Source organism: Natrix helvetica, assembly GCF_964273705.1.
Source record: "Natrix helvetica genome assembly, chromosome: 6".
In the NCBI taxonomy this organism is placed as follows: domain Eukaryota; kingdom Metazoa; phylum Chordata; class Lepidosauria; order Squamata; family Natricidae; genus Natrix; species Natrix helvetica.
The window spans coordinates 4,589,149-4,600,789 of record NC_138553.1 but is presented as its reverse complement, the minus strand read 5'-3'; the positions used below and the strand labels follow the sequence as shown (position 1 = coordinate 4,600,789).

General features: G+C 43.1%; 1 protein-coding gene across 1 annotated transcript in view; it reads left to right on the top strand.

Moving 5' to 3' along the window:
* The first annotated feature begins 912 nt into the window (after positions 1 to 912).
* MKLN1 (muskelin 1) overlaps positions 913 to 11,641 on the top strand; it is a 56,613-nt gene continuing 45,884 nt past the window's right edge. Inside the window, exons 1-3 of the mRNA XM_081957133.1 lie at positions 913 to 979; positions 5,025 to 5,167; positions 7,154 to 7,242. Coding sequence (XP_081813259.1) covers positions 5,070 to 5,167; positions 7,154 to 7,242 — 187 coding nt within the window. The 5' untranslated portion in view covers positions 913 to 979; positions 5,025 to 5,069. The remainder of the gene's footprint in view (positions 980 to 5,024; positions 5,168 to 7,153; positions 7,243 to 11,641) is intronic.

Sequence of the window (11,641 nt, the reverse complement as noted above, 5' to 3'; positions counted from 1 at the left end):
GCAGCCCTCAAAGACCGCCCTCGGTGTCAGCTGAACTGTTGTTTAGCTAAGCCGAGCCGCGGCAATCTGCTCCGCCATGCGAATCAACTGAGCTAAAAAAAACAAGGGAATATAGGGCAGGGAATGGCGGGGGCGGGAGGGCGGGGCCAACCAGAGGTGGTATTTGCTGGTTCTCCAAGCTACTCAAAATTTCTGCTACTGGTTCGCCAGAACCGGTCCGAACCGGCTGAATACCACCTCTGCTGTGGGTTGGTGGGTAACATTTGCACTAACATCTACTCTGATTGAAAACATCCATAAATCGCCTTGTAAAAATACCGTGTTTCCCCCCCAAAATAAGATAGGGTCTTAATTTTCTTTTGATCCCCGAAATAAGCACTTGGTCTTATTTTCAGGGAAGTCTTATTATTTTTGAGGTGCAGGAGGCGGCGAGCGTGGTCACCTCATGGCTGCTGCTGTGGTGCAATGTTTTCGGGGAGGGCTTATTTTAGCCCATGCGTTCAAAAGCCCGATTGGGCTTTTTATCCGGGGAGGTTTTATTTTCAGGGAAATGGAGTAACAATTATCATAATTGGAAGAAAACAACTTTGCAAATCACCAGCATTTGTTGGAATTGGCTATTCAGTCGTCAGGGTAAAAAAGGGTCACGAGTCACATTTTTGAGTGCAGTTGTAATTTTGGTCACTAAATGAATGGTTGTAAGTTGAGGACTATCTGTTCATCGGGGTTTGAATCCTGACTTGGACCTAAAACTAGCTTATTTAATTATTCCTGTTAAAGAAAGCATCAGAGAGATCTGAAGAGGTAGTCTGCTATGCTTTGCTGAAATGGGATTTTTGAAAACCGTTACGTATTGTTAACTTTTTAATATTTACATCTGTCTCTCTCTCTCTCTTTCTATGTTTCAAGGAATATTTTAGTAGACAAGCCCAACGATCAATCTTCACGGTGGTCTTCAGAAAGCAACTACCCCCCACAGGTAAGTTTTAATGGCACTTCTTTGTTGGATTCTAATCAGAGCCAACAGAAAGTCATTTTGATGAATCCCAATAAATCTTACAGTATATTGTATGACTGTCTGTTTATACAAATTAACAAATCCTCCTAAGGAGGAACTAGAACTCACCATCTCCTGGGGATTGTCCCAAAATCACCCAGCCTAAGGAGGAACTAGAACTCACCATCTCCTAGGGATTGACCCAAAGTCACCCAGCCGGCTTTCAATCCTAAGGAGGAACTAGAAGTCATCTTTTATCTCCTCCCCCAAATTCTTCCTGCCATTTCCATTTCTTTAATTAAGACTTCCCTATTGGTTGGCATCAAATTGCAGATGTTTTCTGTTTCGGTTATGATTTCTTCAATCGCTAAAGGAGAAAGAAAATAAGGCAGGTCAGGCAGTTCCTGGAAGGACTTTTCTCAGCCAGCTGCTGAGAGATCGGAGTAATTGAAGGTCCTTCTCAGTGCTGCTTTGTGCCTCCTTAATAAGACCTACAGGATGCTTTTCACATACACGCCCCTGTTTTTTTCTTTGGCTGGACGGTTAGTAGCAAACTCAACAACAACAGACAAAACAGTATGGCTTTTAGTGGTTCTTCCACCTCTTTTAACCCAAATTAGCTGATAACCTGGTGCTGCCCAGGTATTTATTTATCCCAACCCTTCTTCCATGAACTTTGCCACAATTTCTAATGTTGGATTTTCCCCTTTACCAGAGGGAGTCCCCTGTGGAGTATTGTGAAGCCGTTACCATGGCAACTCTATAGCGTACAGTAGAAGCCATTTTAAGGCAGTACGATAGAAGCCATTTTAAGGCACAACAGGCTGTGTCTTCTATTCCTATTCCTTTTCTCTCTCACACACACTCTGTCTATCTATCTATCTATCTATCTATCTATCTATCTATCCATAGAATAGAATAGAATAGAATAGAATAGAATAGAATAGATTGTTCCTCCATTTCTGCCAAATGGAATGATTTGAACAGGTAGGATCTATCTGGAGTTTGATATTCATTTATGCTTCATTTAGTTTCTTCTATTATTCAAAAGCCTCCCATTCATGATTTAAAACAGAGATGTGTCAGAGTTTCTTGCAGCAATCACATCCAGAAAGCACACACAGGTAATTCATTTAGCAGGATTCATTAACTTCTCTTTATATATAATATAACACATGAAGTAAATATGCCATACCAAAGGCAGGTTTTCCAACGTGGTAGTAAATACAAGCAAAACACAGGCAGAGGAGAGAAGTTTCAGTTCAGAGCAGCAGACTAGTTTAGAGCTCAAACAGACTCAGAGCTTTAGTACAGAAGATAAGCCACACCCAGGCTCCTTGCTGCCTCATTGTTGCTCACAGAGCAAATACAGTTTCAGTTTCCAAACAGCCCTCATTGGCTGACCTGTTTCCACGTCTATTCCAGTCTGAATATTCATACTCTGACAAGTTGTGGTAAATTGCCCTTTGAAATAAAGGCTCAAAGAAGACCCCTGGATGGCCCTCAAAAGAAGGCCCCTTCCCTCCAGCTGCACCAGCATGAAAGAAGACCACAACTGGCCCAGTCCTAGTAGTCCGCAGTTCGTTTAGTGACCGTTCAAAGTGAAAAAGGGACTTATGACCATTTTTCAAACTTAACGATGGTCACACCATTCTTCCCCCCCCCCCCATGGTCATATGATCAAAATTTGGACATGTGTTTATGACTGTTGCTGTGTCACATGATCATGTGATCATCTGTAATTTTCTAATGGGCAAAAGTTGATGGGAAAGCCAGTTTCACTTAACGACTTAGCAACCACTGTGATTCACTTAACAACTGTGGCCAGAAAGGTGGACAATTGGGTCAAAACTCACATACGTGTCTCACTTAGCAATGGAAATTTTGGGCTCGACTGTGGTCCTAAGTCGGGGACTTCAACATACAATAAATGAATAATCTATATATATAAAAGCCAAATACTGCTCACCTAGTACAAAATCTCCGGAACTGTAAAGCCTACAAACTTGAAATTTGGAATGGATGTTCCTCTTGGCTTCTAGGTGCTCACTAAAAAGGGATTTTTTGAAATGACCATCAGATCATCAGTACTTTTTATACAGTATTATATTAACCCGTGTCGATGCTAAGGAGTTAGACGTTCTACTCCCCCTCCTCACCTGAAAGGAACTCTGTTCCAACTGCCAGTTGCCTTATATGGGCGTGGCCAGCGCGTGACTCGTCCGGCCTGGTAGCTGGCCCGATCACATGGTTTCGTAGCGAAGCATGGGTATCCAACTAGTAAATAATAAATGAACCAATAATAAATGAATAATACAGGAAATAATAGCAGGGTTTTTTTTTCAGTTGGAGAGCAGTTTTAAGTGATGGATTCCTTAGAGGGATAATGTTTAGTGCCTTTTTCCTTTTCTTTTGCCATCTGGAATCTCACATTCCAGTGCTTCTAGATTGTTGGCAGAAGTGAAGGATGGAGGGGGGGAAAAATGCCTCTGCTAACTTAAAAATTCAGCTAAAAATAACCGGCGAAGTCATCGTGTTCTGTGCTTCCTCCATGCCTTTAACCAGATGGCTTTTTAATAGTTCCTCTTGGCAGAACGGGGTCCATGCAATAGTTAGAAGTGTGATAATGAGGTATTGACATTGTCTTAGGAGTACAGTATTAAGCATTCCCCCCCCCTCCCCCTCCTTTCACCCCAGAGCTCAAGAAACGTAGGTCACATTTTCAGATGGATTGCAACTCTCAATCTCCAGAGCGAGGAATTTTGTGTGTATGTGTGTGTGTTTAATGGGACTGTCGGGGCGTAATTTTCAATTTTTTAAAAGTTGGATCTCCCCCTCCCCACCAAGTTCCTTATCCAGTAGCCTTAAACGGAACACCTCTGATTTCAATTTATATTCATTTTAAGAATCTTCTATATTAAAATATGAATCTGGCCCCAATATACAATATAATGCAATACAATGCAATAGCAGAGTTGAAAGAGACCTTGGAGGTCTTCTAGTCCAACCCTCTGCATAGGCAGAAAACCTTATACCGTTTCAGACAAATGGCTATCCAACAACTTCTTAAAGACTTCCAGTGTTGGGGCATTCACAACTTCTGGAGGCAACTTCTGTTCCACTGATTAATTGTTCTAACTTTTAAAAAAAAATTGTTCTAATATTTCCTCTTACAATTTATTTTGAGTCTTTATGTGGACTATTATTTTATAGCACTTTGACTCTTTACTGTATTATCATATTTCTGCCCCTGTCAAGCCAGCCCACATGCTCAGTTAATGAAATGCAGCATCAAACCTTTGCATTAAATAACAATAAAACCACAAGAAATCAGCCCCTCACTGAAGGAAGTTTTGTAACGAGTGCTGAATGTTTTTAAGTGGAAGAAAATTTCACCTCACAGATTTTTAATTCGCCATAGCTTTACATTCAAGCATTAGCCCGAGTCAAAGAATTGTTCGTTAGTCATCTTCCCCTTCTTCTTCTTCCCCTTCTTCTTCTTCTTCTCCTCCTCCTCCTCCTCCTCTCCCTCCTCCTCCTCCTCCTCCTCGTAATCCTCCTCCTCTCTCTTCATGTTCTTCTCCCTTTATTCTTCCTTCCTTCTCCCTTCTACTTTCTTCTTCCTGCCCTTCCTTCTCTTTCCCTTCCATCTTTCCACCTTCCCCAATCTTTCCCCTCTTCCTTCTCCCACTTCGTATTATTAGTATTAGTATATGTATATGTTTATACGTGTATGTATATATATATTTGTGTGTGTATATATATGTGTGTGTGCGCGCGCGCGCATTATGCATGTATAGTTATGTGTGTTTCTGTTTGTGAAAGTCTGTATAATAGCTCAATCTTCATCCACAATACAGCATACACAAAATTTAAAACATATACATTATAATGTTACAATAATATAAAGGTTGGGAGAAAAATATATATATAAACAAGCCATCCAACTAAATGAAAAGAAGTATATATTAAAACACACACACACACACACAAACACACACCTGTTTTCTTCTCTTTCCCCTTCTAGTATTTGATCTTGAAGCTCGAAAGACCGTCCGTCGTTCAGAGCATCATGTTTGGGAAATACGAAAAGACTCACGTCTGTAATTTAAAAAAATTCAAAGTCTTTGGTGGAATGAATGAAGAAAACATGACTGATCTTTTATCAAGGTAGGATTGTTGTTTCCACGTCTTTTGATGCCTATCATAACAAAAGATCCAATGCCCAAGATGGCATCCAGGCCTGACAGGAATATGTTTTTTTTCTCCCCTTAAAATATTAAGCTTTCTTAAGTCTTATACAATACAATACAATACAATACAATAGTAGAGTTGGATTGTATTGTATAAGACTTAAGAAAGCTGAAAGTTAATATTTTAAGGGGAGAAAAAAAACATATTCCTGTCAGGCCTGGATGCCATCTTGGGCATTGGATCTTTTTGGCTGCCACATTTAGTGCTGTGGGAAACTGTGAGAGGGGGGGATTGTATGGAGTATGGGAGATGTAGAGTCATAATCACATTCTTTTCTCTGAGAGTCAAGGACATCTTGCCCTGCACCTGGAGAGGCGTGACTGGGAGCCATCTCCAGTTGGGATGGTGCTTTGATTGGGCTATGTGATATGTGGGTGCTGGGCAGGGCTTTGAACTTTTGTTTGGGTGGGGAAAACCTGGAAGCTTTCAGATTCGGGTTTTCCCAGATGTGCCAATATGACATCTGTAATAAAATGGAACTTTGAGGAAACCCAAGCCTCGGAGTCTTCTTTCATTAGGGGTGTTACTTGGAACCCTGACAATTCCTTTGCCCCTTTCTGTATGGTTAAGTTTTCTTCCTTCTTCTTCTTTTTTTTTACATGACCTTGGTGGATCCATGACCAATGCAGGTAGTCATCCATTTAGTGACTGTTTGACGTAACACCGGCACTGAAAAAAGTGACTTATGACCAGTTTCCACTTACTTATGTTGCAGCATCCCCATAATCAAAATTTAAATGCTTGGCACCTGCCAGGTATTTACAACAGATATGGGTCATGTGATCACCTTTTGGTAATCACCTGCCAAGCAAAGTCAACGGGGAAACCAGAAGCCACATTGCTAACTGCAGTGACTCCCTTCGCTGTGGCAAGAAAGATGCTAAAATGAGGCAGATCCCACTTAACAACCGTCTCGTTCAGCAGTGGAAATGTTGAGCTCTATTGTGGTTGTAAATTGAAGGAATACCCTGTATCCCTGAAAATAAGACCTCCGTAGATAATAAGCCCAAATGGGCTTTTGAGCACATGTGCTAAAATATTTTAGATAATTTGTGAACATCCCAAGGTTGATGATGGGATTTTGCGTAAGAGAACTGAAATAGGGATAGGGATAGGATAGCAGAGTTGGAAGGGACCTCGAAGGTCTTCTAATCCAACCCCCTGCTTAGGCAGGAAACCGTACACCACTCCAGAGAAATGGATATCCAATATATTTTTTAAAACTTCCAGTGTTGGAACATTTACAACTTCTGGAGGCAAGTTGTTCCACTGATTAATTGTTCTCACTGTCAGGAAATTTCACCTTTTAGTTCTAGGTTGCTTCTCTCCTTGATTAGTTTCCACCCATTGCTTCTTGTCCTGCCTTCAGGTTCTTTGGAGAATAGCTTGATTGCTTCTTTGTAGCAGTCCCTCAAATACTGGAAGAGTGCTATCATGTCTCCCCTAGTCCTCCTTTTCATCAAACTAGACATACCCAGTTCCTGCAACCGTTCTTTATATGTTTTAGCCTTCAATCCCCTAATCCTCTTTGTTGCTCTATTACTTCTCTATTACCTTTAAGTTCTGTTGAATGTTTACAAAATACCGTATAATTATTTTAGAGAGAGATTGAAAAATGTTTCCAAACGGATCAGTCGATTTTCAAATTAAACCTTTTAAGTATCCAGATTGATTTTTGATATATTGACTCTCCGAGTGGTTCAAACCTGACATTCTAAATAAAATGTAGGAGAAATGATGTTCAGAAAAGAAATTTGCCTCGTCAGGATTATTGGTGACGGCCTTCTGGCTCTTAATGGCCTTTTATAGCCGCCAGCTTATCGTATATAAAACCCGTCTACTAATTCACTTCAAATTCTAGGTCACCTTGAATAACCTTTCATGTTTTGTTTTCCGTTGCAGTGGCTTAAAGAACGACTACAACAAAGAAACGTTTACACTGAAGCACAAAATCGATGAGCAGATGTTCCCTTGTCGATTCATTAAAATAGGTAAATCCGTCATTGTTTTCTTGCTTTTTAAAAAAAAGTGTTTCCATCTCTGATTCTTGCTCACCGTTTCTCAACCTCGGTATCAGTCGTGAAAGATCAGGTCTACGCATGAACCTGATTTATTGCTACTTACGCCGATGTATAGGAATATTCTCAACGAATGTTAGCGCTATTTTGGTGCTAGATAAGGGCTGGTGGAAATCAAGGGTGGTTGGGCTTAGTCTGTTATTGGTCACGTACAGATTCTGGGCCACGGGTTAGCAACCCGCAGCTCTGGAGCTGCATGTCGCTCTTTCATCCCCTCTGCTGCAGCTCCCTGACGCCCAAAATATGTATCACAACCACCAATGAGCAACCCTCCTTCCATTAACTTTGCCACAATTTCTAATGTTGGATTTCCCCCTTCAGAGGGAGCCCCTCTTGTGGAGTACTGTGAAGCTGTTACCATGGCAATTCCACTGCACTGTACAGTAGAAGCCATTTTATGGCAGTACAGTAGAATCCATTTTACGGCACAACAGGCTGTATCTTAACAGAACACACACACACACACACACACACACCCGAGGGGTTTTAGGGGTGTCTTATCACCACAGTATTTTTCTCCAGAGAGAAAGTCATCTATGTACCAGGTTTGGTTGAAATTGCTCGAGGTATTCCAGAGTTATGCTGGAACACACGGACACACAGACACAGACACACACACAAACAGAATTGTTTTGGGGAAAAGAGGATGAGAAAGAAGGATTAGATACGGTTGCACGAGGCTGCTTTCATACACAAGGAATACCTATGTTAATACCACTTGATAATGTCTTGGAAAGGCCACATTTCGAATACTGCATTCAGTTTTGGTCGCCACGATGTAGAAAAGATGTGGAGACTCTAGAAAGAGTGCAGAGAAGAGCAACAAAGATGATTAGGGGACTGGAGGCTAAAACATATGAAGAACGGTTGCAGGAACTGGGTATGTCTGGTTTAATAGAAAGAAGGACTAGGGAAGACATGATAGCAGTCTTCCAATATCTCAGGGGTTGCCACAAAGAAGAGGGAGTCAAACTATTCTCCAAAGCACCTGAGTGCAGGACAAGAAGCAATGGGTGGAAACTAATCAAGGAGAGAAGCAACCTAGAACTAAGGAGGAATTTCCTGACAGAACAATTAACCAGTGGAACGACTTGCCTCCAGAAGTTGTGAATGCCCCAACACTGGAAGTCTTTAAGAAGATGTTGGATAGCCATTTGTCTGGAATGGTATAGGGATTCCTGACTAGGCATGGGGTTGGACTAGAAGACCTCCAAGGTCCCTTCCAACTCTGCTATAGTATTGTATGACACTTTTACCCAAAAAAGATTCATGGGATCCCATTACAGGAGAATGTTATTCTGTCCATTCAACTGTGAAACCTCTATTTTCCCACTGGAGTTCTTCTATCATTTATATATAGAACTTAAAATATTTATTCCCCCGTTTTCCATTTTCAGAGACTGTTTAGAAAGTGGTTTTTAAAAAAATATATATAACTATTTTTACACACAAACAGTTTGAAAATAAAAAAGGAAACACACTCTAAATAGCCACCGAAAATTGAAAATAAATATTTTATCGTATTTAAGAAACTGCCTGGATACTTAAAATCAGCAGAAAGCTGGGTGTTTAAGACAGGAACGAGGCTCTTTGGAGCTGGCTTTTAGGAAAATGCTAAAATCGCATCTCTCCCACCAAGGTTTGAATGGTTCGTTGGTTTTAATTTTGTTGATTTTATTGTCATCTTCAGCGTTTTGTTTGGGGCAGGATGCCTGGCATGCCACCTTGAATGCCTATGTCAGCAGAAACGGGGAGCCTCCATTTAATTAGATACAACACCTGAAGAACTATTATTCCCTTCCTTTCCTAATAATGACCCTGATTTGCAGTAAATGTGCAAGATCTTTAGAGCGGGGGTCTCCAATCCCCCCACCCCTCCCATCCCGGGCTGTGGACCTTTACCTGCCCGCAGCCTGTTAGCAACCAGGTCTTGCAGCTGGAGGTGAACGACAGGTGTGCAAAACTCCATATGTGCACGATCCAGGTTGCACACTCTTCCTCTAGTAAACCCAACCCCGGCAAATCCGTGGAAACATTGTCTTCCACGAATCCGGTCAGTGGTGGGTTTCAGACGGTATGCGTGTACCAGTGCCTGCCGGAAGCAGCAGCCACCGTACCGGAACGGTGCTTTGGAGGGCCCGCCTGCCCGTCCTCGTTCCTTACCTGTATTTGAAGGAAACGGGCCATCTGCGCATGCCCGTGCAGCATACGGTGCTCTGCCGAGCAGCTGGAGCATTGCAAACGGGTACGCATGTATGTGCATGCCCAGCCCCTGTTGCAGCGTACTGGTTGCAACGGGAGCCGAACCCCACCATTGAATATGGTCAGTGGTGGCCAAAAGGTTGGGGACTCCTGGTTTAGAGTAGAGGTTGGCAACATGCGGCTCTGGAGCCACATGCGGCTCTGGAGCCACATGCGGCTCGTTTCATCCCTCTGCTGCGGCTCCCTGTCACCGTTCGGCTCCACAATTGATAGGGCTTTCGGTTAGGACAGGTAGAGGAAAAAGGACGCCGTGCTAGGAGGAGACTCTATGGTGGGGGAACTGGACTTCCGGTCAGCTCCAGAATTGGGTGGGGGGTGTGGGGGCTTCCGGTTAGGACCTTTGTGGCTCTTTGAGTGTTTAAGTTTGCCGACCCTTGGTTTAGAGTATAACAAGGTTAGTGTTTTAAAGATAAAACATCGGTAGACAACTCCAGTTGCACAACCATCTCAAGGAAGCCATACATTCTTGAATCTGCGCCCCCCTGCCCCCTCCCTTCCCGGGCGTCTTAAAGGGAAAGGAGCAGGGAATCTCTGTGTTGGAAATGTTGTGATGCAACCCTAGGCAGTTGTCGATGGGTTGAGGCAACTTGGATTTGTTTGAGCGAAGCGCAGGCGTCTGATTTTGTTTTGCGCCCTGATGGTTGGGTGGTCCTGTCCGTTAAAGCTAATATATCTGAGTTGCATCTGTTTGGGGTTAAGGCCGTTGGCGGGACAGGTTTTGGAATCCCACTCACCCCCCCCCCCTTGGGCTGTATCGCGGCTGTTGGGCGCGTCGCCCGCTGCTTCTGTTTTGTATTTTTGAATGTTTAGGCCTTCCTCCTTCCGATTCTTCCCTGTCTGAATAGGCTGAAGGGGTCTGTTGAGAACGGAAGGCCACACATTCAGCGGGAGCTTCTCAAAATAATGGGAGTGTTGATGTGAATAGCCCTCCTCCTTCCTCTTCACGTTCCCTTTCTCCTCCCTTGTTCTTTCCTCCCTTCCTCCCCCCTCCATTCCTTCCTTTCTTCCTCCCTTCCTCTTTTCCTTTCTTCTTCTTTTCCTTCTTCCCTCCCTTCCTTCCCCTTTTCCTTCCTTCCTTCCTTCCTTCCTTCCTTCCTTCCTTCCTTCCTCTTTTCCTTCCTCTTTTCCTTCCACTTTTCCTTCCTTCCTTCCTTTCTCTTTTCCTTCCTTCCTTCCTTCCTTCCTTCCTTCCTTCCTTCCTCTTTTCCTTCCTTCCTTTCTCTTTTCCTTCCTTCCTTCCTCTTTTCCTTCCTTCCTTCCTCTTTTCCTTCCTTCCTTCTTTCCTTCCTTCCTTCCCCCCCTTCCTTCCTCTTTTCCTTCCTTCCTTCCTTTCTCTTTTCCTTCCTTTCTCTTTTCCTTCCTTCCGGTGCTCTGACATGCAGAATAAAGATATTTATGAGGTAAAAGTCCTCCTGTTACAAGTTAGTAGAAAATGTTTAATAGAAAGACTTTTATCCATTTGTTAAGGCACCAGGCTAGAAACCAGGAGACGGTGAATCCTAGTCCCAGTCCCACTTTACAACAACAAGAAGAAGGAGATATCAGATTGGGAGACCTCCTTTATGGGGAAGGAAACGGAAAGCCTCTCATATACTACTACCAAGTCCACTCCTAAAGCCTTAACCTCCAGCCAGAATGAGAGGCTGCCCAAAGATACATTTCCCCAACAGGGAAGCACTTGAGCTCCGCTCTTTATTGCTAACCTTAGATGCCTCTTCAAGCAGACACCAGTAGATCACACGCTTCAGTTTTCTGGTGGTTATCACTGCCCAGGTCCAAACTGGGAACTTGGCCAAATTCAGCCTTCGCCGGTGTCCCTTTCCACCACAGTGCTTCATCTCGCAGCCATCTCGAAGGGATGGTGCCGGGAAGGCCTTCGCTTCTCTAGAAAAATCATTGTCTATATTGCCTTCCCACACGATTTACAATACAATACAATAGTAGAGTTGGAAGGGACCTTGGAGGTCCTCTAATCCAACCCCCTGCCTAGGCAGGAAACCCTATACCGTTTCAGACAGATGGTTATCCAACATCTTCTTAAAGACTTCCA